This window comes from Haemaphysalis longicornis, unplaced genomic scaffold, assembly GCF_048455015.1.
Source record: "Haemaphysalis longicornis isolate Haplotype H1 unplaced genomic scaffold, Haemaphysalis longicornis Haplotype H1 scaffold_2, whole genome shotgun sequence".
Lineage (NCBI taxonomy): Eukaryota > Metazoa > Arthropoda > Arachnida > Ixodida > Ixodidae > Haemaphysalis > Haemaphysalis longicornis.
The window spans coordinates 285769431-285795220 of record NW_027526295.1 but is presented as its reverse complement, the minus strand read 5'-3'; the positions used below and the strand labels follow the sequence as shown (position 1 = coordinate 285795220).

At 45.4% G+C, this 25790-nt stretch overlaps 1 protein-coding gene across 1 annotated transcript in view; it reads left to right on the top strand.

Moving 5' to 3' along the window:
* Positions 1–2863: 2863 nt before the first annotated feature.
* Positions 2864–25790, top strand: part of LOC144170795 (dual oxidase 2-like) — a gene marked incomplete at its 5' end in the record, with an annotated part of 57723 nt that continues 34796 nt past the window's right edge. The window contains 6 exon segments of the mRNA XM_077700802.1: positions 2864–2924; positions 3728–3862; positions 20261–20425; positions 21266–21444; positions 23525–23729; positions 25057–25262. Coding sequence (XP_077556928.1) covers positions 2864–2924; positions 3728–3862; positions 20261–20425; positions 21266–21444; positions 23525–23729; positions 25057–25262 — 951 coding nt within the window.

The window sequence follows — 25790 nt, the reverse complement described above, 5'->3', positions numbered from 1 at the left end:
AGTCGTTAGTTTAATTACTGGTTGAACTGACACGAAATAATAGTAGCCCATCCTTTGGCTTTAAATAGTATATGTACGTAAAAAAAAAGAAAGAAAAAGAAGAAGGAAGCCCACACTAATCCCTCATTCACACAGCCGTCACCTTCTTCGTCACGGCACCGTCACGTCAAGAAACCGCGACGGAGACGTAAACGGAGTAGCGTTCGTGGTGGAGCCCTCCGTCAGAGTATGGCGTCGTCTGCCTAGTGATCAGTTTAACCTAGAATTGAGCGTCCTTAATCTGAAAAGCAAAGAAATTTAATTAATATGGCTTCGACTTTTACGTGTGCTCACTTTTCGCAAAATTTAGCCGTAAAAATTTGTTTTCTGATTGGCTGGTTTACCACGGGGCGAGGTCCTGCCGCATTGACGGATTGGAAAACGTAGGGCTCGGCTTCCCGTCACCGCCGCACCGTTTTTGGACGAGAAATCCCCGAGGAACCGTCGCCCATGACGGAACACGCTGACGTGACCGGGGGTGAAAAAACGGCTGTGCGAATGAGGAATAAGAAGTCCACGATTGCACCCGATTTCCTTCTTCTTCTTTGCCGCGATTTCCCATACTTGATCATTGTTGCTATAAGTGTGAGCTTCTGTCATTTTTTTAAAGTGATAATCATTGTACATCACCTCGGAGGGGCGTACGCTATGACGTGTCTTTCCCCAATTACGGAGAATGCTGGAGTTCTTCCCCCCCCCCCCCCCCCCCCCCCCCGGTTTTAGCCAATCTCCCTAGGTGGGCATGCTTGGCTTGACAAACGTGCGCCGGGGACGCTGGGCGGGCGCCGCGATGCGCGCGCTCGGAAATTTCTTGGTATTTTTAACTGCGGGCACGAAAAGTTACGATTTGCTGAACAGCTTCGGTGTTAAAATCAGTGCTCTTCCACTCTAAAGAAGGATGACCATGCGAAGCTGGCGCAGTGAAAGGAGTGCATGAAACAAAACAACGCTTGTTTGTGATTTGCCATTGAGCATACTTCCTAGGTAATAGCTGACGTAAACTTGGAAGAGTTTTACTCTAGGATACAAACATTGGGCTGTCCGTTTCTCTCCCGCGTCGTAGGCACCTTACTGTTTGTGAAAACATAACCCAAACCGCTCGGCCACGGAGAACAGCAGTCAGGTCGCATCGGGCGCCGTGAGATGTCCACGCTGACATCTCCCACCACCTGAACGGGTATGTCAACGGTGAGCGCGTGAAGCCTGCTTGCACGTGCACGCCCCCCCACGCACGCATAAAAATGGCAGGGGGGAGATAGACGTCTCGCGTGGCGTACACGATTCGGCAAAGATGTGGCTACGGTGGGAAGGAGTATAAAGGGGGGCTGTAACTTCACCGTACATAGACATGCTTCACTGCGCAAAGGAGATGTGGGAAAGCCAGCTTACAAAGTCGAAGCCCACACCGATCTTTTTAATGTCGGCTTCATCTCTAAACACAAATGCATTGCTGGAAGCTATTTTTTTTTTGTGGGCTGTATGAGACTTTTTATATCAGATTACGGAGGGTCCTAAAATTTCGTTTTTGTTTTTTGATATTTTTCATACGCTGAACAGAAGTCCCCGAATTTCCGTTCCACACGCCGAGTTTACGTTCCACACGGGAACGAGAACTAGGGGGATCATTCATGTACAGCTCCGCTATAACATCAGTGTATGCGGGACTAAATGTAAGCTGCCACCTTCAGGGAGGCCAGGATCCGCTGCGCATTTCCGGCATCACAGTGTGGAAGGACCCACGTACAGCGCAGACCGCGGACTGGTTGTCGAAAGATACGCACTTCTGGCATTGTGAAATACAAGGCATCGGTTGCACGACCCTTATGCCCATTCCTCCGTGTTAAGGAAAGTGCGGCTTAAAATTAATTCAAATTCGTTCGCTTACACGCAGTGTTGCATTATAGTTAATTTTTTGGGCATAAGGATTAGCGAACCCATGGCCAATGTATTCCTTAACATTGCATGTGGTGGAATAGCGCTAGCGCACCAACGCGGAATGTCATGTTCGAGAACTTGGCCCACGAAACACAAGAAGCAGACGCAGAAAACACTGGCAACTGCAAAGGCGAGAAGATCATAGCGCTAATGACAAGGTAAGAGATAAAACCGCTGTTTAATTGCCTGAATTCTGTACATATATAATGCCAGCGGTGTCACAAAAATATACGATGACAACGCCCTTTTGTTTGCTCATATAAGAGGCAATTACGCTTTCCTGTTCCTTGTATGCGCTACGCGTGGTAGGCACTCAAGAAAGAGGAAGCAAGAAAACGCGTGTGCAAGCTGCTGTCTCGTTCCGCATGTTGCCGCATGTGCCGGTCGAGCGCATACGTGTCCGTCGCTCAAGTGTCGCTCCGCTACTTCGATTGCCTCACCCGCTCCACTGGCTCCATGGGCTGCGGCCCGAGCCTCCACGCCGCGCCGGTGCCGATTATTTGTTTCGTTCGTCAACGCTGCGGCCTCTTCCGACGTCTCGCGCTGCTCCCAGAGGAAGTGACTTCACGCCTTCTTCTTCCCGGTTCGCATCCGGCACGCGCTGCGCCCACAAGGCTTTCCACATCCGTTTTCGGTCGTTGCAAGGTGGTTGGCGCACATCCGTTGGGAAACGCGCGCAGATCTGCCAAGAACAGCTTTGTGCCGCTGCGGGGAGACAACAGAGGCGTCGGTGCTGCAGAGGCACGCCGACCGGGCTCCCGTTTCGGCACCAGCCATGCTGCGGCTTCTGTCCCTGGTGGCCCTGCTGGGGACCACGCTCATCTATCCGTCGCAGTCGCAAACGAGCACGGACAATACTACGGCATCGCCGAGTCCGGACTCAGTCACTCCCACTGCCTCGACGGCCAGCTCCAGCGCTTCGCAGGAAACGCCCTCCCCTGGTGCTCAGAGTAAGAGGAGCCAAAACTACCGTGGTGCTTTGCGAACCACTGGTGCACGCAGCCATGGGAGCAAGAAGTACGCGTCCTTTAAGCAATCGCCTCATCGCTTCACGTGTATTATTATTGGTTCGCTCTAATTTTTTGTCGGAAAGTATTGAGCCTTCGCGATGATGAAAACGTTTGCGAAGATATCGTGATCCGTCAAAATACGCGGCAAAAGGGGTACAAGGGTTGACTAAGCACCGCAGGGACTTCGGAAGGCTGGAATGCTATTGGTTCTTTCCTAATCCTGCTGCGGTGTTCTCATCTTCCACTCCCAAAGATTTGTCGCGTGCCTGTCTCGGTATCGCCGAGGCGGAAAAAAACATGTGGTTTAATTTTCACGCCACCTATTCTTTGCCGAGAGATGAGCAAACGGTTGCTAAGCGTGCTGTCCTACCAAAAGCCCGCTTCAATTGGTTTCCCTCCCTTGGAGGAGGGAACGTTGGCCATTTGGCAATCATTGCGTCGCGGGAATCTCTAAGGCAAGCAGACGTTGGGGTTGCCGACGATCCTGGATGAAAATTTTCATCACTGGCGCACCTAAAACCTGCCTGAAACCGCAGACATCGAAATTGAAACGCAATAAAGCTTGACTTTGGGCTAGTTGAATACACATGACACCTTGAAAAACAGCGCGAAAAACTGGGACAGAGAGAGGGCAAAGCGCTCATGTCTGCCCTCTCTCTGTCCCAGTTCTTCGCGCTGTTTCCTAAGGTGTCATCGAAATTGAACTGCTTAAAACCAGTGCTCAATTTCGTTTCGTTGCACAGATGGCAAGCCCGCGGACATCAAGAAAGACCTTATCGACTGGCTTTTGGACAGCTTCGACCCGCACCATGAAACCGAGTTCGAAGGCTACGACGGGTGGTACAACAATCCGAGCCACCCAGAGCTCGGGTCAGCGGGTGAGCAGACTCGCCGAGTCGGCGATGAGCGCGGCGTGGACTATACGGCGTCCGCAGGACCTTTCGCGAATAGGGCCCAGATGCTTCAGCAGGGCAGCAGCCCGCAACATGATTTCAAGAATTGAGTAAAGGAGCCAATATTTGTGGAAGCTAGGATTTTTAATACAATTATAGCCAGAAATTGCACAAAATTCTCTTTTAAATATATATCGAAACGACAGTTAAAGATACCTGCGCTGCCCATCTTTCCGTCTCGAAATTGTTCGTACAGGCAGAATTTAGAAAGAATGTTTGTAGTCTTGTATTGAAGAGTTATCTTTATCCGCCACTTGTCTGCGCTTTAATAAGCTTGGCAGTACCTCGGGCCAGAAAGAATCAGATTTCTTTACGTCTTCTTCAGCTGTAGAGAACGTGACATGTCTGTTGCTTTTTAATGTCACTTTCCAGTTTGAAAAGTGCCAGATTGGTTGATTTCGATTAATTCCGGTCAACCGACCGATTGAAAATGAATAAAAAAGCTCACCTTAGAAGTAAACACGTACGCATACTGTCGCATCCTTCCATACACACGAAAAAAAAAAAATCTGCAGAAATTCAGAGAGCTGTCTGCTAATGTGTAGCATTCTTATGCTACCTGCCTGGAGTGTGAGTTCTTTACAGCCAAATATGGCTATGAGTAGCTAGAGACGGTGTATTATTTTATTAGTTTTAAAGTTTTCTTTTGTTTCTTTTCGGCAGTGACGTAAATTTATACCATTATCGCATTAAAAAAAGTGCCTTTACTTCGCTAATTACGTTTTTTTCTCGAAGATGCAAGGCGAACTGCACAGTTGGTCCATTTAGGCTATTTTTATAAGTATTTTCGATGTCCTTTTGCGGAATATTTTCGTTCATTCATCGGTCTTTGGGGGAGACATAAGATGCATATTTTTGATTTTGTCAGATCACTTTTGTGAAACTTGTATTTTTCTATTTTTCTTATTTGTTGGTTTTTCAAACTTCTGTCTGACCAATTACCCCCATTTACGTTGCTATAACGATTAAAGGTGTGTCTTCCGCCAAATCTGCATTTTTGGGGAAATGCAGGGCGTTACACGGTTCGCCATTTTCGACATATTTATTCGTATCTTCAACGTTTTTTTGTGGACTTCTTTCGTTTATTCTTCGGGGGACGTATAAGATACATATTTTTTATTTTGTCAGAGCATTTCTGTGGAAAAATTTATTTTTTCTATTTTTTATTTCTTGGTTGTTCAAAAATCTGTCCGACCAATTATCTCTATTTAGGCTATTACAAATGATTACAGGTGTCACCTACGGCAATTGTGCATTTTGAACAAATCTGATTTCATTTTACTGTATACTGTGATTGGACAGAAAAACTTTCAGCCTACAAAACATTAATTCGACCAGGGATGGAATATGCGTCAAAAGTGTGGGATCCATACTTAAAGAAACATACAGAGAAACTGGAGAGGGCCCAGCGACTAAGCGCCAGATTTATTTTTTCCGACTTCAGGCGCATGCCTCTCATCAGTCTCTGGAATGATAGGGAAATGTGGGCTTGAATCTCTCTAAAAACCAGGCGAACAATTGCAAGGTTAAACTTTTTTTATAAACTGCATCATGACCAATCTGGTTTAAACAGAGATTCGTATATTCTGCCACCTCCCTAGCGATCAGCAAAGTTTAATCATTCAAGAAATGTTAGGTCATATGCCCCTAAAAATAACACAAGTACTATTTTTTTGTACGAACCGTGGACGAGTGGAACTCACTGCCTTCCGACTGCATGCATGCTGCAACATCTGAAATGTTTGACATCTATGCTAGAAACATGATGTAACCCTCCCCTGCTAGGACGGTGAAAAACCGTCTGCGGTATTTCTTAAATAAATAATAAATACATTTTTCTGGAAATTCTGGGCGTTACGCGTTCCTGGCTGTAGGGATACTCGGCAAAGAATGCCACGCATTAAAAAAAGAACGAATAGAGCAGTGATTCGTCCGAAGACACCGGCCAGGATTGGTTTTTACTAGATTGATGTATTAGCACGTAGTGTGGGAATAATAGTCGTTACAGTCTCGGAAACACTTAATAGCCGACCCGAATTGTTAATGTAAACGCTGATGAAACCGGTCTACCTGTGAGCGACGCTCACAGGTAGAACATCAGAATACAAACAAAAATACGGGAATTACATATTTACATTTGACTCTTGCAGTGGAAATAAACACTTCAACATTGCAAGGAGAGAAGTAGTGAGAAAATAGAACAAGTTTACAGTAAACAAAAGCAGAACCGCCGTATACTCTAAACAAAAGTGGAAGCCGACCACAACACAAGAAAACGAGAAATATATGTGTACATTGGACTCTTGCGACAGAAGCAATAAACATTTCAATTCAGATTGCGATTTCCCAGAGAAAGTTTCATCCGACAAGTTGTTAAAAATCTTTGGGAAGTAAACGCATCGTCTCGCTGCTCCATATCTAGATGACAAGCGCGGAACAGCAAAACTTGTTTCCTTGCGCAGCTGGCGCGGGGCGATATGAGCGAGCCGGAAGTCATCCGTCCAGTAGTGGAGCAGTACCACAGTGGAAGTGAATAAAGATTTAAATGAATGAGTTCGGAAAAAATGTATTTGCCCAAAGGCGTGGTGCGATTGTAATATATTTTTTAACAGGTCATTAACTCGGTCTTGCCAACCTCCGGAGGAGGAACCGAAGACCGGTATTCCGTAACATAAAACACTATACGCAAGCGCATGGACTACCATCTTTTTAATGGGGGAAAGGCAACTAAGCTTCATACATTGAAGAGTAAACGCGCCACAGATCTAAGCCTTGAGCAGACATAAGCACTATTATTTTGCCACGACAAATCACTGTCGAAATGAATTCCGAGATATCTAATTGTATTTGTGCATTCTGCGAGAGTGTATTTACAGAGTGTGCAGCCATGGTGATGCAGAAACACTGGAAAGTCCGTCTCGCAAAGTTTCAGAGGATTTTTGAAATAATAATAATAATAACAATATCAATCAATCAATCAATCAATCAATCAATCAATCAATCAATCAATCAATCAATCAATCAATCAATCAATCAATCAATCAATCAATCAATCAATCAATCAATCAATCAATCAATCAATCAATCAATCAATCAATCAATCAATCAATCAATCAATCAATCAATCAATCAATCAATCAACCTTTATTTTCGGTGCCCAGGAACAACCCTAAGGTTTTGGTGCTGGCACACCACATACAAAACATTATTAAAAGAAACTTAGAACAGCACGGCACAACACACAAAATCCTCGATATGACAGAAAAAATAAAGTAAAAATACTTACAGAAATTCAGAAAAAAAAGCAAAAAAAAAAACAGTGTCGCAAGCTATGGCCCTCGGCCAGCGAAACGTTCAAGGCACCTGAGAAAAGGAAATATACAACAAAATACACAGTGCATATGATAGAGACGGGGTGTACATATAAAACGAGAGTTTAGATTTTTGAAAAGTTACACTGCAATAAAGTATTAGCGTAAAACGAGCGATGCCTTTGCAACGTCCCATCTTGTCAAGACACGCAACAAACATAGCAACACGTTTGACAGAAAAATAGCGAAAAAACAATGGCAGGAGTATAGACATAAATGATCAGACCAACAAATCGCCGAGATAATAAAAATGACGAATGAATCAACCAATTAATTGTTTAATAGTGTGTCCAGGACCGATGTGCTGGTGCGGAAAGAAAAGTGCATATCTCAGAAAAATATAGAAAATAGCATTGCTTAGTCTGAACGAGAATGAGAGGCTTTGAGATACACACACGCCGACACACGCACATGACCCACGCACATATGCAAACAAGGCAAGTGTAAGACAACAAGACATGATTAAAACTTTGTACACTGAAACATGTAAACCGGAAAAAGATATTAGCTAAAAATCACGCCACAATGAAGGCATAAAACTTACATACACAAGTGAATCATCGAAACAATTAGCATACATACATAGATAAACCTAACCCCGGTAGCATAAAGTGTGTGAGTTGAAGTTACATTTTAGGGAAAGCAAACTGCTCCTGGTTTGTCAAGCCACGCAGTTCCTTATAAAAAGCTGGAAAGGGACGATGGAATACGTCCAAACTTTCTGCGTGCATATTGTATAGCTGCTGAATGCGTTCCACGGGACTCTTGACACGGGCGGGGACATGAAACGGTCTAGGTGCCCTGGTGCTGCCTGTCGGGGTTCTCAAATTTATGGCACCCAACAACTCTGTACAATGAATGAGGCTGTGGACCAGTTTGTACAAGAATAAAAGGTCAGCCTTGGCCCTCCGGCTGTGTAGTGGGTCCATTACAAGCAAGCTGGCGGCATCAACACCACGATAATTTTTAGCCTTCGCAGTAGCGTACCTATGTTTTAGTATTGAGAGAAATTTAGTTTGCACTCTCTCAATGGCCGCCGCGTTGGACCGACACGTTGCATTCCAGACCACGGATGCGTATTCCAATAGAGGGCGGCACATTGAGGTATAGAGCTGAAGAAATGTGTTAGGATAGTTGAATTCTCTGGAGACACGACATGTTGCACCTAGTGTTCGCAAAGCACGACGGGTAATCTTATTAGTATGAGCTGTAAATGTGAGCTTAGAGTCAAACAAAACTCCCAAGTCTCTGATTTGACATACCCGATTCAGATCTTCTTCACTTATACGATAGGTGAAATTGATATCATCTGTTTTACGGGTATACGACACCACTTTGGTTTTTGCACTGTTAAGTATCAACTTATTTAGGTTGCACCAGTCCGAAAACGCGGCGATATCACATTGCAGTTGTGCACAGTCTGAGATGTTCCCAATCATTTTGAATATTTTAATATCGTCTGCGTATAGCAAGAACGATGAGTACTGAATTGCTGTCGAAACATCGTTGACAAATAGTGAAAACAAAAGAGGTAAGGACAGAGCCTTGAGGCACCCCGCTGGTGGCTGAGTACGTTCCGGAGTGTAGCCCGTTACAGTGAACGTAGCAGTGACGACTGGTAAGGTAGTCATGCAGCAAATCTAGCAACGGATCAGGAATGTCAAGGTGGGAAAGTTTTTTACACATCAATGAATGGGAAACCACATCGAACGCCTTGCTAAGGTCACAGTATATACCACGTCAAGTTGGCCTCGGTCTTCCACTGCCTTTGACGCATGTTCCATAAAAGAAACTAAGTTTGTAGTGGTCGAGCGGCCACGTATAAAACCATGTTGATTTGGAATAATTTCATATCTTACTCTGGATGTAATGAGGGAATGAATTATAGATTCAAAAATTTTAGAAGCACTGCACAGGAGGGAAATCGGTCTATAATTTTTTGCATCTGTTTTTTACCGGGATTTGTGTACAGGTACAACTTTAGCAATTTTCCAATAGTTAGGAAACGTGCCAGTACTAATACAGTTGTTAAACACACATACAAGCACTGGAGCAAGGATAGGACTGAAAGCCTTGAGTAGAGCCATGGGAATGCCATCTGGGCCACAGGCTTCGCGTCCCGTAGGGTTTTCATCACGATTTCCTCCCCTACAAATGCCGTGCTCGGTGCCGTACCGCGACAATTGGACATCGGAGCTTACGGAACGTCGCAGGTATCTCTATACACCGTTTTAAACTGCTGAGCGAACGCGGCAGGGACGTCATCAATGATTACTCCATCGGAGTTAAGAAGATTAATGCATTCAGTGTTATGCTGGGGTGACCTGCTGCCGATATATTTCCATAAATCTTTGGGGCTCCTTTTAAGATTGCTTTCTATGGACGTAATGTATGCAGCTCGATCACGATCATGCAGTTTTTTACAGAGTGACCGGTATTCTTTAAACTCAAGCTTCCATTTTGTCTCCCCACTCTTTTGAGCTTTCCTGTGGGCACGCTCTTTGCCTTTTAGTGCTGATCGGAGTTCACTCGAGAATCAATCAATCAATCAATCAATCAATCAATCAATCAATCAATCAATCAATCAATCAATCAATCAATCAATCAATCAATCAATCAATCAATCAATCAATCAATCAATCAATCAATCAATCACTTTATTATAGTGCCCAGGTACAGCCGTACCCTTTGTTCTGGCGCACTTAAGAAAAAGACAGACGACGACACAAATACATCCACGCGTGAGAAGAACAACAAAATACAAGCGTAGAAAAAAACTAGAATGAAGAATAAAGGTCATTTAACAAAATCAGTGATTTCGGCACAGTAAAGTTTGAACAATCGCGAAACGATAAAACACAGTGTCATAAAAATTTGACAATACAAACGGGCAGATATAGATATATATGAGTAGGAACAGTAACAAAGGCGAGCAACATAAACGAAAATAGGGCAATGAAAATATAATTAAAACTGGTCGGAACCAAGTCGGGGAGAGACAGAAGTCAGAAGGTCGCACATGTAAGACCGAAGGGGTGTATGAAACAGGTCAATATTATGGGAGTAGAGATTGTATGTTTCTTGAAGGCGGTACAATGTGCAATGTCTATTGCATGTCTTTCGGGTACGAAGTATAGGAGACTTACGGGTAAGTTTCGACGGTACTCTAAGATTTACATTTGCAAGCAACTCCGAACAAGAAATAATCCCGTGTACAAGTTTAAATAAAAAAATTAGGTCAGCATTGGTTCGTCTTGACTTCAAACTTTGTAGAGGATTAGAAGTAAAAAAGTCTGAACCATTGCCACTGTGGCGGGAGAAACGCTGTTTGTGGATAGATATGAACTTATTTTGCACTTTGTCAAGTATATTACTGTTCGACTGGCACGTGCCGTTCCAAACAACAGAGGCATATTATAAAATAGGGCGGACAACAGACAAATAAAGCTTTAGTAGTGAGACAGGGTTGCTGAATTCTCTTGATATCCGACAGACAAACCCCAAGCGGCGAAGGACGCGCTTAGAAATAGAATCCACATGAGCAGAAAAGTTAAGCGCACTGTCAAATACCACTCCAAGGTCAGATTTTTTCAACACACGCGGTAGTGGCACACTTTTCACAACGTACGGATAAAGTATGGGGTTTGTTTTACGAGTGTAGGACATAACCTTCGTTTTAGTGCCACTAAGAGCAAGTTTGTTCGTGGAGCACCAGTTGCTAAAAGCATCCACATCAGATTGAAGATCTATGCAATCTTCAGCGCTAGTAACTTCTTTAAATATTTTGATGTCATCAGCATATAACAGAAAACAAGAGTGATTTATAGAGGCTGAGATGTCATTAACAAACAAAGAAAGCAAAAGGGGCCCCAGAACAGATCCCTGAGGCACACCACTAGAAGCATAGTAGGCAGCAGATTCTTTATCATTAACAGAGACAAAACATGACCTATTATTAAGATAGCTGCTGAGTAACTCCACGGAGCAAACAGGAATGTTATAAGTAGACATTTTATGAATAATAATAATAACAATCAATCAATCAATCAATCAATCAATCAATCAATCAATCAATCAATCAATCAATCAATCAATCAATCAATCAATCAATCAATCAATCAATCAATCAATCAATCAATCAACCAATCAATCAATCAATCAATCAATCAATCAATCAATCAATCAATCAATCAATCAATCAATCAATCAATCAATCAATCAATCACTTTATTATAGTGCCCAGGTACAGCCGTACCCTTTGTTCTGGCGCACTTAAGAAAAAGACAGACGACGACACAAATACATCCACGCGTGAGAAGAACAACAAAATACAAGCGTAGAAAAAAACTAGAATGAAGAATAAAGGTCATTTAACAAAATCAGTGATTTCGGCACAGTAAAGTTTGAACAATCGCGAAACGATAAAACACAGTGTCATAAAAATTTGACAATACAAACGGGCAGATATAGATATATATGAGTAGGAACAGTAACAAAGGCGAGCAACATAAACGAAAATAGGGCAATGAAAATAGAATTAAAACTGGTCGGAACCAAGTCGGGGAGAGACAGAAGTCAGAAGGTCGCACATGTAAGACCGAAGGGGTGTATGAAACAGGTCAATATTATGGGAGTAGAGATTGTATGTTTCTTGAAGGCGGTACAATGTGCAATGTCTATTGCATGTCTTTCGGGTACGAAGTATAGGAGACTTACGGGTAAGTTTCGACGGTACTCTAAGATTTACATTTGCAAGCAACTCCGAACAAGAAATAATCCCGTGTACAAGTTTAAATAAAAAAATTAGGTCAGCATTGGTTCATCTTGACTTCAAACTTTGGAGAGGATTAGAAGTAAAAAAGTCTGAACCATTGCCACTGTGGCGGGAGAAACGCTGTTTGTGGATAGATATGAACTTATTTTGCACTTTGTCAAGTATATTACTGTTCGACTGGCACGTGCCGTTCCAAACAAGAGGCATATTATAAAATAGGGCGGACAACAGACAAATAAAGCTTTAGTAGTGAGACAGGGTTGCTGAATTCTCTTGATATCCGACAGACAAACCCCAAGCGGCGAAGGACGCGCTTAGAAATAGAATCCACATGAGCAGAAAAGTTAAGCGCACTGTCAAATACCACTCCAAGGTCAGATATTTTCAACACACGCGGTAGTGGCACACTTTTCACAACGTACGGATAAAGTATGGGGTTTGTTTTACGAGTGTAGGACATAACCTTCGTTTTAGTGCCACTAAGAGCAAGTTTGTTCGCGGAGCACCAGTTGCTAAAAGCATCCACATCAGATTGAAGATCTATGCAATCTTCAGCGCTAGTAACTTCTTTAAATATTTTGATGTCATCAGCATATAACAGAAAACAAGAGTGATTTATAGAGGCTGAGATGTCATTAACAAACAAAGAAAACAAAAGAGGCCCCAGAACAGATCCCTGAGGCACACCACTGGAAGCATAGTAGGCAGCAGATTCTTTATCATTAACAGAGACAAAACATGACCTATTATTAAGATAGCTGCTGAGTAACTCCACGAAGCAAACGGGAGTGTTATAAGTAGACATTTTATGCAGAAGCAAGGAATGGTCAACTACGTCAAACGCTTTGCTGAGGTCACAGTACACGGTATCGAGCTGACCCCGCCCATGCACAGCTTCCGAGGCAAAGGACATAAAAGACACAAGGTTTGTAGTAGTTGAACGGCCAGATAAAAAACCGTGTTGTTCTGGAAGGAGGATGTTTTTGACACTACTCGACAAAATTACGTGCAAAATTGATTCGAACAGTTTGCTTGCCGAGCAGAGGATAGAAATTGGCCTGTAGTTTTCTACCTTTGTTTTCACACCAGACTTAAACACAGGAACAATACGCGCGACTTTCCAAAGGCGCGGAAAGGTAGATGATTTTATACAGTTGTTAAATATAGAAGCGAGAATCGGAGCTAGTATGACCCCGTAAGCTTTTAGTAGTGCGGAGGGAATTCCATCCAGACCAGAGGAAAGAGATGGCTTTAGCTGTTTGAGTGCCTTGAGAACGTCTTCTTCGGATATAAGGGCGATACAGAAATTCGAAGAAGACAGTTCGCGGGCGCGGGAGAGGGTATTGGGTCCAAATACTGAACTGAAGTGCTCAGCAAATGCATCGGCAACAGAAGCGATATCATTTCCCTTTTCATCGAGAAGGCTGATGTGTTCTCGGCTCTTCGTGCCGGAGCGAAAACGGACGTACTGCCAGAAGCATCTGGAACTCCGCGTAGCATCATTTTCAACAGCAGAGATGTACAGTAACCGATCCCGCTTATAGAGCACTTTGCACAAAGACCTGTAATAGACAAATTGCTGTTGCCATGACTCACTATTTGTCCGCCGTGCCTTCCGATGGGCACGCTTTTTATGTTTCAAGGCCACGCGGAGCTCACCTGAAAACCAAGCGGGTAATAATAATCAATCAATCAATCAATCAATCAATCAATCAATCAATCAATCAATCAATCAATCAATCAATCAATCAATCAATCAATCAATCAATCAATCAATCAATCAATCAATCAATCAATCAATGTTTATTATAGTGCCCAGGAACAGCGGAGGCCTTCGTGCTGGAGCACTCAGAGAGGAAAATGCAGCACTGTAGTACATCAACAATTTGCTAATAAACACTCAGTGAGCAAAAAAAGAAAAGAAAGAAAGACCTAAAAAAAACGGCAAAGAAGATTAGAAATAAAATAGTGCAATCCAACCGACTTTACACAATCAAGTCGTGCTGGCGCACAGAAAAGGTATAAGACAGCAATGAAATGCATCAACAGCTGGTAAAAGAACAGTGAGTGAGCAAAAAATAAGAAGAAACTACAACTTCACAGAAGAGTAAAAATGCCATAGTGTAATTTTAGGCAACATTACACAATCAATAGAAACTGTAATGTCTGGTCAATTGCAAGAAGACATCTTACAATAAGCGTAACTATACGGAAGGGTGAGTGAAAAGAAGAAAGTTTTTACAAGATTCTGGAAGCGTACATTTTCAGTTTCAAATGGACGCATGAAGTGAATATGGCAACTTTTAATAATAAAAACGGCAGAAAAAGAAAAATTCTACGATAATTACAGTCGTAGTATCAGAACAATACATGAATAACCAGGAACAAGAACAAGCTCGGTGAAGTCAATGCACACGTCAGGACGATAAGTGAAGAAAAAGAGCACTGCCAAGATGAACCTAGTGTGTCAGAGCTGACAACCCGGCCAAAAACTCCCGAAGAGGACGCTGAAAGATATCGAGCTTCTCGGAGTGAACATTATGCAGATGCTGCATCCTTTGAAGAGGAGAACGTGTGCTGAGAGTTCCAGCTGCTTTAAAAGGGTGGGCGAGCCTTGTAGCTTTTTGTGGAACGCGAAAACTGATTGATTCAAGTAGTTCCGGGCATAAAATAATACCATGAAGCAATACCATGAAAATAATAATAATAATAATAATAATAATAATAATAATAATAATAATAATAATAATAATAATAATAATAACAACGTACAGTCGGAGGACCTTTCTTCAAGAGAAAAAACGAAAACAAAAGGGAACGGGCGACGCAAGACGGGCAACTCTCACACACACAAAAAAGAAAATACCATTGGTTACACTGAACGACAATTACACGCTTTGACACACACAAACACACGCACACACGGACACACAGACACACACATGCGCGCACACACGCACGCACGCACACACGCGCACACAGACGCACATACACACGCACGCACACACGCACACACACACGCACACACGCGTGCACGCGCACATACGCACACAGACGCACACACACACGCGTACACGCACGCACACGCTCACGCGCACTTGCACGCACGCGCACACACACACACACACACGCACACAGACGCGCGCGCACACAGACGCGCGCACACAGACGCACACACACGCGCACACGCACGCACACACGCACACAAACGCACACACGCACACACAGACGCGCGCGCACACACAGACGCGCACACACGCATGCACACACACGCACGCACACACACACACACACCCATATATATATATATATATATATATATATATATATATATATATATATATATATATATATATATATATATATATATATATATATATATATATATATATATAAATTGAAGTGCCTATAGCAATACGGCAATGCACCCGAATGGTTACATATTGCGCATCCACACATAATGGCAAATTGATAATGTAAGCCGTACAAAAATGGAGTGATCTAAGATAGCTTCCACTTAAGATAAACAGCATAAAAAGTGTGTATACATGGAAAGGTACGAGAAGATAAAAAACAAGAAAAAAGAAAGAAGGAAAAAGGTTTGTGTTGCTCGCGCTTCACACCTTAATTACAGCATAAGAGCCAGTTGTACAGCCTCCCAAATTTTCAATAATACAACGGTAGCGACGACCGATCGGTATGTCAGCTGCCTATCACGGTGCTCAGCAGCGGAATAGGCGAGAGTACGCGCACGCGCATAGGGCCTAGTGTCGTCTGCTGCACTGTTTCCTTGAGAGTGGTACACCTCAAGAGTGGCCTGCTACTGCATCTCAATGAATTTGTGCCCCACGCTGCTTAGCTACCTTTGACGGTAGCGAAACGGCCTTGCAAGATAAGAAAAACAGGGGGTGTGTTGCCCTGAGAAGAACAGCGGAGCAGACGACGCTCCCACAGCAGATAGTTCTATGCGGGCGCGCGTACCCTTGCCTATTTTTGCGGCTGTATTATTAAAAATTTGGGAGGCTGTACATCATGAAGACAAGAATGAAACAGCGTAAAGTTATGGCATAACAAGCTCACGGACATGCTTGCGAAAGAGAGTCGGGGAATTCATAAATATATCTAAGTATTCAGAGTGCCGGTTGTAGAAACAGGGCATTCGAAACAGAGGACACAAGCCACGCAGACTTTTCGGATCATGAAAAGCATCATGTTGCCTGGTCAACTTCTTCGGCACATAGAGTGGAAGATGTTGTAGCGGCACTTCACAAGACACTGAGCCCTGAATAAGTTTGAATAGATATAACTATAATAATAATAATAATCGTTATCATCAGCATCAGCATCAGCCTGTTTAGGTCCACTGCAGGACGGATACCTCTTCCACTGACCTCCAACCACTCCTGCGCCGTGCTGCTCGAGTCCACAGTTTACCCCCGAATTTTATTATTTCATCCCTCCATCGGATTGATGGCCTTCCCCTTTGACTAGACCCATCTCTGGGCATCCACCCTGTTACCCTAATTATCCACCGGTTCCAGGGGCGTAGCCAGAAATTTTGTTTGGAAGGGGGGAGGGGTTGAGACTGCACCTTGACCTCCTCCGTATGATTTTTCAGGCGATTAAAAATATGAATAATAAATACATAACTATTAGATGGTACTATACATAACTGATAAGTGAAACTATTAACTGAAATTTATAACTACTAACTCGAAATACATAACTATTAACTGTCCAAAATATTACATAAAAAATTATTCGCATGTTTATAAATTGTGGCAGAAATGCTATCACTTCTTGCAATTTTCTGTTTTGTCTGCGTAAGAAGAAATAGCACTTAAATAAATCTGGAAATGTAGATCAAATGTAAACGTACATTCTTAACAAACATGGAAGCAAGAAACATGGAAGTAAAGGACGAATTCATCTAAAACTAGCAAAGCACGGCACCATATTGCATAGGAGCATCGTGTACTGCGGATAATTGTAGCAAAATTACTCAGACGACAAAACCGTCAAAATGTACAGTTGCGGGTGAAAAAAACTCTGATATTACGTTCAGGACAACAAAAGTGCCACTGGAAACAAAAGTTCCACTGGGAACAAAGTGTAAATTTATACAAAAAGCCCGTTCAACATGGTGCGAATTTATCTGCGAATTCGCTGCTGGGACTTTTTCTTGGTTGCTGTGGTAATAGATCATTTTTCCGCACGAACGACACCACAGCAGCAAACTCGAAGTAAATTCGCATGTCTAGAGGGGGGGGGGGGGGGCGAAGTCGGAAGTCGTCAGCGCGCTGGTTTCCGGCGGCGGCCGTAGTTGCATAGAGGTGCTGAAGCAGATAGGCCTGCGGTTTCGCCCGCGAATCATCCCTAGTTTGTCCTGAGCCGCTACTCGCCGTCGCGTCGCGGAGCGCGAGCTCGCAGAACACCTCCGGGGATTAAGGCCTTGCACAGGAGTTAGGCATGCCAGGACGGAGACGGCCCACTAAGGGAGAGTAGGTGCGCTTTCCGGACAGGAGTCCTGGGGTTCAAGACAAAACCCTAGGATGTTTCCCGGTGCAGGTGGTTGACTTGGTCGCCGTGCATGACAGAGCGACAAAACTTCGGGGGGAGGGGGAGAGGGCGCTGAGGCCCCATAGGCCCTGAGACCCCCCTCCCTACACCCCTGGTCGGTTCGTCTTACTACATGGCCAGCCCAAACCCGTTTCTTTTTTTTTGTTTGAACCACAAACACTTCTACTCTAGTTTGTTCTCTTATCCAGTTAGCTCGTTTCTGTCCCTCATGAGTGTTACCCCTAAAATTAATCGTTCCATGGCCCGTTGAGCCGACCTAAGTTTGCTTTCTAGTTGTTTAGCAAGGTGCCAAGTTTCACCTGCGTATGTCATAACCGGCAGTATGCACTGGTTGTAGATTTTCTGCTTGAGTGACAGAGGTAGCTTATTTTTTTATTATTTGGGAGTGCTTGCTGAGTGCTCCCAACCCATACCTATTCTGCTCCGGTTTTCTCTCTCGTAGTTGGGGTCAGCACTAACCACCTGTCCAAGGTAGTCACATTCTTTTATTTCTTCTAGCGTTTCGTTTCTTAAGCTGAATAGGATGTTTTCGGCATGCTTATTCCTCATTGATTTAGATTTATTCATATTTATTTTTAGCCCCACTGTCGCGCTTTCTGATTATAGTTCCTCAAGCATTGTGTACAGGTGTTCCACAGTCTTACTCAGGCTATGTCGTCCGTAAACCCCAAATGGCCCAAGTATTCCCCGTTTATATTTAATCCCAGGTATTTTCACTCAAGCTTTCTAAGCATTGACCCCTCCAGACATGCTGCAAATAGTTTGGACGATATGGTATCTCCCGGTCTTACTCCGTTTCGGACCTCGAATTTATCGCTTTGCTTGTGGAGGATTGTCCTGCCCGTGCATTCCTTATATACGCCTTCTAGAAGTCTTATGTAGATCTCCTCGATTCCCTGATCTTTTAGGGCTTCTATAGCGGCTTCGGTGACTGCGGAATCAAACGCTTTCTCCTAGTCTATAAATGCCATGCAAAAGGGTTTATCGTATTCTGCGGATTTTTCTATCACTTGATTTGACAACAAGGCTGTGATCTATGGTTGAATACCCTTTCGTAAACCCAGCCTGCTCTGTGGGTTGATGGAAATACAGGCTGTCACCTATGCGACTAACCATAACTTTGGTAAAGAGTTTGTAAACAACTGAGAGTAGGCTGGTGGGTCTGTAAATATTGAGGTCGACCTCAAGTCGACCTCTTTCTCATCTCCCTTCTCATTAATCAGAATAAAGTTGGCGTTTTTCCAGGCTATGGGCACTTTTTGAGTCTTCAAGCATTCCGAAAACAGTACAGCAAGCTTTTCCAGTGCAGTATCTCCTCCCTCCTTCAAAAGATGTGCGGTTATGCCGTCGTCACCTGCAGCTTTTCCTGTTTTCGTGCCTTTTAGAGCCTTTCCAACCTCCTATTTAGTTACTAGTGGGACACCGAAAGTTGAGCTTGTACTCTCAGTAGCTTCCCCTGGTATAACTATATTTAACCTGTATCGCTTGTTTAGCTTGATCACAACAGCCGCGACTCTCTCGCGAATGCTGAAAAACTCCTCCACGTTTCCTGCTATTTCTTTGTAGATTAAAAATCCCACTCCATGTTCTTTTTCTCTTGGGGCACAGAATATGCCCGCTAGTGAGTTCCATAAAGCCTTCTCCTGTCCTTCCAACTTCGCTTAACCCTACAATATCCCACTTAATGTCACAGAGAACTATTCTAGTAGCACAGCTAAGCTTCCCTCGGTAAACAGGATGCGTGCTTTGAAATTTGCCAGGGTCAAGTTCCAATGGCGGCCTGTCCGGACCCAGAGATTCTTAGCACTCTCTGCTGTATAGCTGTTCTGACCGCCGCCGTGGAACGGTGCTCTACAGATGCTGGGGACTGAGGGCAGAGAGTTGAGTTGGGTAGTCATGGGAGGTGGTGGCCAACTACTACACCAAGCTGGCCACATCCTTCTCTGGTGAGGGAGTGCTGTTTGTGTCCCCAAGAGCCTTCCTAGAACGGTTAACCTTCCTAGTGTAGCTTCTTGAGTATTACGGAGGAGGGTTACTTCCGGAGCAGGCAACCCTCCTTACCTGCATGCCAAGGTTGGACTCAGAGAGAGAGAGAGAGAGAGAGACGATGTTGCCGTGCACGCCTGCAGTGATACTGAGCCGCAGTTTGTCAATATTGCTTTTTATACGCGTGGTTCTGAAGGAATTGATTGATTTATTTATTGTAGGGTTTAACGCACCGACGCAACGCAGGCGATGAGACGCGCCGTAGTGGAGGGCTCCGGATTAATTTTGACCACCTGGGGATCTTTAACGTGCGCCGACATCTCGTACACACGGGCGTTTTCGTTTTTCGCCTCCATCAGAAAAGCGGCCGCCGCGGCTGGGAATCGAACCCGTGACCTCGTGCTCAGCAGCGCAACGCCTTAGCCACTGAGCCACCGCGGCGGGTGCCTCTGGGTAGAACAAAATAACTCTCGTACATGCACCGTATTTCTACTGCTTTTACAGGAACCTTTAAAGGCTATTACACCTATTTTTAGCCCCGAAGAACATTCGCGCTCTTGGAGGGCCCGTTTGGAGCCCACACTGACTCCCGCGTGCGCTTTCTTTACCCAGACGGGCACCTGATCCGGCTGCTTCCCGCACAGTACTCGGACGGCTCGTACCGGCCGAGCGGCCAGAACCGGCCCAACCCGTTCACCATCAGCGAGATGACCATGAAGGGAAACTTTGGCGAGGGCCTGTCGCGAACGGGCAAGACGGCCTTCCTGGTGTTCTTCGGTAAGATATACGTGCGCAGCCTGCTGCCCCTTCGGCGGCCTTCGTGGGGGTTCACTGAGCACGCCTTGTTGCAAACAGCAAGCGCGATGTTAGGACGCCCGTCCTCAGTCCAGGACGCCTTGCAGGCGGCCTGCTTGCGCTGCCCTCCCTGCATGCCAACGTGCGCTCGGAGCTGGCCAGAGGCTCCACGCACTGCTGTGTGCCGATGTTAGGGATGAACAGAAAAAGTTGGCGAAAATACCGCGAGACATCTTTTTAGCCTCTGAGGCTGGTTGCACGCGAATTCTGGCTCGCAAAAGAAATTTTAGTTACGCAAAAAAAAAAAAAAAAAATCCAACGCCTCTTTTTTGAGGGAAGATGGTTGAAACGCGAAGCTTTCTCCGGTACAAGTGCGAAGTCCACAATCCAATCAGCTGAAGTTCAAATCTACAATAACGCTGAGCTAACCGAATGTGATGTCATGATTTTCTATCAATGGGTCACCTGATTGTGCTGATTCGGTTAGCTAAGCGTTGTCGTAGATTCGGAGTTTAGATCATTGGATTGTGGGCGTTGAATTTGTATCGACGAAAGCTTCTCGTTTAATCATCATCATGACTATCATCACGTGCCCTCCAATTATGTAATGTTGGCTTTCCCGCACTGCGTTTTTTCCAACACCGCCACAAGTCAGACATAGCAAGCTTCGCTTCCATATGAATTTGTGCTACCACCCCTCACGACTTTTCACCGATGAGATTTCAGCGTTCCCGTCGTGTAGATCGCCACCGTGCATGTTTGACGCTGTTCTAGTCGGCCTGCACGGCCCCGGGTTTCGAGGAAGGTGTCTCCTCTGCGCAGGCCAACAGGTGGTGGAGGAGATCTTGGACGCTCAGAGGTCCGGGTGCCCACCGGAGTACTTCAACATTCCGATCCCGGAAGGGCACGAGTACCGAAACATCGGTGCGGCCGCCATGCCTTTCCTCAGGACACGCTACGACGTGAGGACGGGCAACTCGCCCAACAACCCGAGGCGACAGGTGAGGCGACGCCGGTGCGCTTTCATTCGCTCGCATACTGAAAATATTGACGTGTGCCGGGAAGATCTACATGGGCAGCGGCGTCACGAAACTGCAAAAAAAAAAAAAAGAAGTGTTCTCTCTCCTCCGTGGTATCGACGGCTTGTGCGACTGCTTGTGAACGCCTTACGCAGAACTGCTTGCTTCCTTCTGTCTGAGTCGTGTTCCTCCGGCACCACGAACAACCACTCTGTGCTATTTTCTGGTTCCTCTTCTACATGTTAGAGTTATAACCAGCGGACAGTACTGTGTTTCAACATGGTGGCATGGAATGGCCTCACAGGCGTTCACCTCTTTGGACGCTTCAGTTTATATGTTGCCCACTTGTTCCCTGCGCCATCCACCGCTGCATGTGGTCATTGCCGGGGAGAGTACTGGCAGAGTTACACGCCGCGGTGGCTCAGTGGCTAAGACGTTGTGCTGCTGAGCACCAGGACGCGGGTTGGATTCCCGGCCGCGGTGGCCGCTTTTCTTATGGAGATAAAAAGCAAAAATGCCCGTGTGAACGAGATTTTGGCGCACGTTAAAGATCCCCAGGTGGTCAAAATTAATCCTGAGTCATCCACTACGGCGCGCCCCATCGCCTGCGTTGCGTCGGCGAGTTAAACCTTACAATCAATCGACTGGCAGAGTTGTGCAAACGATACCTTCAAGTCAGTCATCTTTTCGCGCACTTTGGTATCAAACGCATTCATACTCGCGTTTTTTTTCTCAACTACCATGGGTACAGGACCGGGATAATTGGAGAATAATGGAAGATGCCATAGAGTTTCATACAATAACAACTAGTGAGGAATCTGGCGCTGCGCTCGTCCACCGCAATGGGCGTGACGGGTAGTTCTGGATTCGGATTGGCGCTCGATGGCTTGCGGAAGTTACTATGGATTCGATCGTGCAGACAGTTTCGTTTCGTTTTGGACTTTTATGAACGCATTTCCCTACGCGGTGTGTTCAAAATATACGTTCAAAATTCAAAAGCATTAAAAAAATACGTCTCTCCTTGAACTGAATGCCGCACGCAGACTGATGCCGCCATGAGTAGAAATGTTTTATAACCCGGAGTTGCGAATTGGGTGGGTTATCAATCCATATCGCCGGCACAGCGAGCACTAAAACACAAATGATGGTGCGCTGTGCGGTGAAGTTGTCTGCGAATTAAGAGATGCGACCAGATGCGGCGCTGATCATTCGGCAGAGCAATGTATTGTCGAGCTGACGATGGTTGCGAATCGCTTGGAACAGCCACACCTTTCGTGCGAACGCCGGCTCCTACGGCGTAGACCAGTAGTACCGGCGGCTGATAGGAACGCGGCTTGATGAATGTCACTAATTCAGGCAAGAATAACTTCTCCAAAGGTAATCGGTTTCTTGGTTTTATGAGCACAAAACGTTTCTTCGTATTACAAACTACCAGCGCTGAAACTTTCAGAAATAGTTTTTAAAGAAGTCCGCGCCTTGCTGTATAAGTTGGCGGCAAATGGCAAACCTGCTCCATAAACCTCCTCGACTCCACGTCCGCTTTTTATTTAAACGCGCCGTTTTATTTCGTACAGAACCAGTTTTTGGTCACTAACCGTCTTTTTTGCCATGTAATTTGTTAACTGAGAACTGGGCAATAAGAGTTTTTTTTGTCAAAAAAGCACAATTTGCGCAGCCATAGGCCTGTTTCGATCCTACGCAATCCGGTTCCAGAATCATTCCCATTGAAGCGTAAGCGCCGCTGCCGTGTTCGCGCTGACAGTAGCGCCAGTTTCCCCTCTAGTTATTATTGTATGAAACTCTATGGGAGAGGCCTTTGCCCTGCAGTGGGCGTAGATAGGCTGATGATGATGATGATGATGATGATGATGATGATGATGATGACCGTGGGCACTTCGCTAGCCATGAACACTGTCACAGTTGACGATAGTCTGGACAAAGACGGCAGCAAACTTCTGCTATCTTTAGTCTGTCACTGTCTTTTGTGTTTGCCATTACTCGACGCCTTTTCCGGGACGAACCTTGCGGTAGACAGCGCCTTACGATCATACTTCTGTGGCAGATCAACGAGATCACTCCTTGGATCGACGGCGGCCTGACGTACGGGACGTCCAAGACGTGGGCCGACACGCTGCGCTCCTTCAGCTGCGGCCGCCTGGCGTCGTCGCACGGCGGCCAGTTCCCCATCGAGAACAGCATCCGGCTGCCCATGGCCAACCCGCCGCCGCCGCGCTTTCACCGCCTGCGGCCCGTGGCGCGCTTCTTCCGTGAGTCTCCTTCCTCGCCGCTCACTCGTTGCCGGGGGCAGGGCCGCGTGGCGCAGTGAGGTCCAAAGAGATAAAGAAAAGAAACTATACCCAGTTACACTTGGTGTGAAACGGAGATTCCGCCTAGCTTCGGCTTCTTTCTTGTCCGTAACGTTAGGGCCGTCTTAGCGGCTAATTGTCGCACAATTCTTTCCCGGATAGTCCCAGCAGAACAGCTGCAGCCGTCTTCTGCAACCACACTCCCTCCGTCGACGGCCATGTATTGGCAGCAGGCAGCAATCCCGTACCGTTCACCACTTCACTGGGAGCTAGCAAGTCACGACAAGTACATTGAATTCGGCGTAATGGTAGAGTCGTCTTTGCAGCTAACTGTCATATAATTTCCTTCCAGATACTTTTGATAACGCAAGAGTTAGAGCCGTTTTCTGTAATCATACATACTCGAGAGGTGGTTATGCTTCACTGCGTAATAGGAAATGTGGGAAAGCCAGCTTACAAAAACCAAGCTCACGCAGATTTTTTTAAAAGTCGGCTTCACCTCCTAACACAACTGCATTGCTGGCTAGTCTTGAATCATCTTGAAAACAGGCGCGGGAAAGACGTTGACTGAGAAAATAAATACACGTCTTTCCGCTCCTGTTTTCAAGATGAATCATCACCAACTCGCCCAACTTTCCATCTTGTTATCTTGCTTGGAAGACCTTTATTTAGGTGCAATATGAGCCGTCATATGAAGGCGGCTAGGGCCTTTATTAATCTTTAAAATTAATTTGTCTGTACTGGGAACCTGTTTTTGCGCGGCGGAGAAGCCTGCTCGGGAGGTGGCGTGACAGGATACCAACAGAGGCTGTCGTCAAAGCCAGCCGTAAAATAGCTCTGTTGCTAAAATCGTTGACCGTATCGCGATGGCCTTGTTCCTATATGAACAAGGCCATCGTGATAAGGTGGTTTGGACGTGACCGGTGATCGCATGGGACCAAAATCTCATCAGCAGCTCTGGCCGAGGTTTGCCCAGCTTCTCCGATGCGGGCTTATCAGTCAGGTATTGTCTTGTTCTTGATTTGAGGTGAAGTCCGGCATCTTGCATGATGTGTACTAAAATATTGTAGCACACTCCTTTCGTAAACAGAGCTTGGGGCCCTCCTCTTAAGCAGAAGGATTTCGGCAAACACAAGAAACGACGTCTCTAGGGCTATGCTTCAAAGGATGCCTGCTAACTGGTTTCGCCCATTCGTACTCGCGCTCTCACTTTAAGGCGCGGCTTAGCGAGCGAAGAGCCGCAAGTACTGCCGATTATACAGCAGCGCCATCTGTGTGGCGATTGCAGGCCTCGGCAATCCTCGGGGCAACGAGAACACGTTCCTCCTGACCATGGGCACCTTGTGGTTCCGCTTTCACAACGCGGTGGCCCAGAGGATGTGCGACAGGTTTGGCACTCCGGGGGCGGGATCCACCAACTCGTCATCCCTGAGAATCTGGAACGAGGAGCGCATCTTCAACGAGGCCAGGAAACTTGTCATCGCTGTGCACCAGGTGACGCACTGCCGTTGGCGGCCTTCGGACGAGGAAGCACAATTACGCTGCCCTCTTTCTCCCAGTAAAATAACGAGTTTATTACAGCGTTTTTTTTTTTGTACGGTAAACACAGATTTGTAGCTCCTCTGAACCAGCAAGCAAACGTGGGCTGCACATTTCACGGTGGCTTTGGCTGCTACTGAATGGCTTAGGAGTGGTGGCTTCATGCTATTTACGTTGTAGCTACGACTAAAAGCTATCCACGATGCCGGCCGAGATGGCTAGGTGGTCGTTTAAGCAGTCCAACCCCAAAAAATTTCTTTCATGATAGTTCCGATAATTGCGGACTTACAGCCGTTTTCTGTAAAATTATTTTCCCGTAGAAGCCGAGAGCAGATGGGATTTATTGTTTGCAACTGCAGGGTGAAATAATTATGATAAAACTAAATGAAACCCGCCGTAATGATAGGGTCGCCTTAATGGCCAATCGCAGTGGGATTTGTTTAGATATACATTATATTGAGAACTAAAGGACATTTTAAGAAA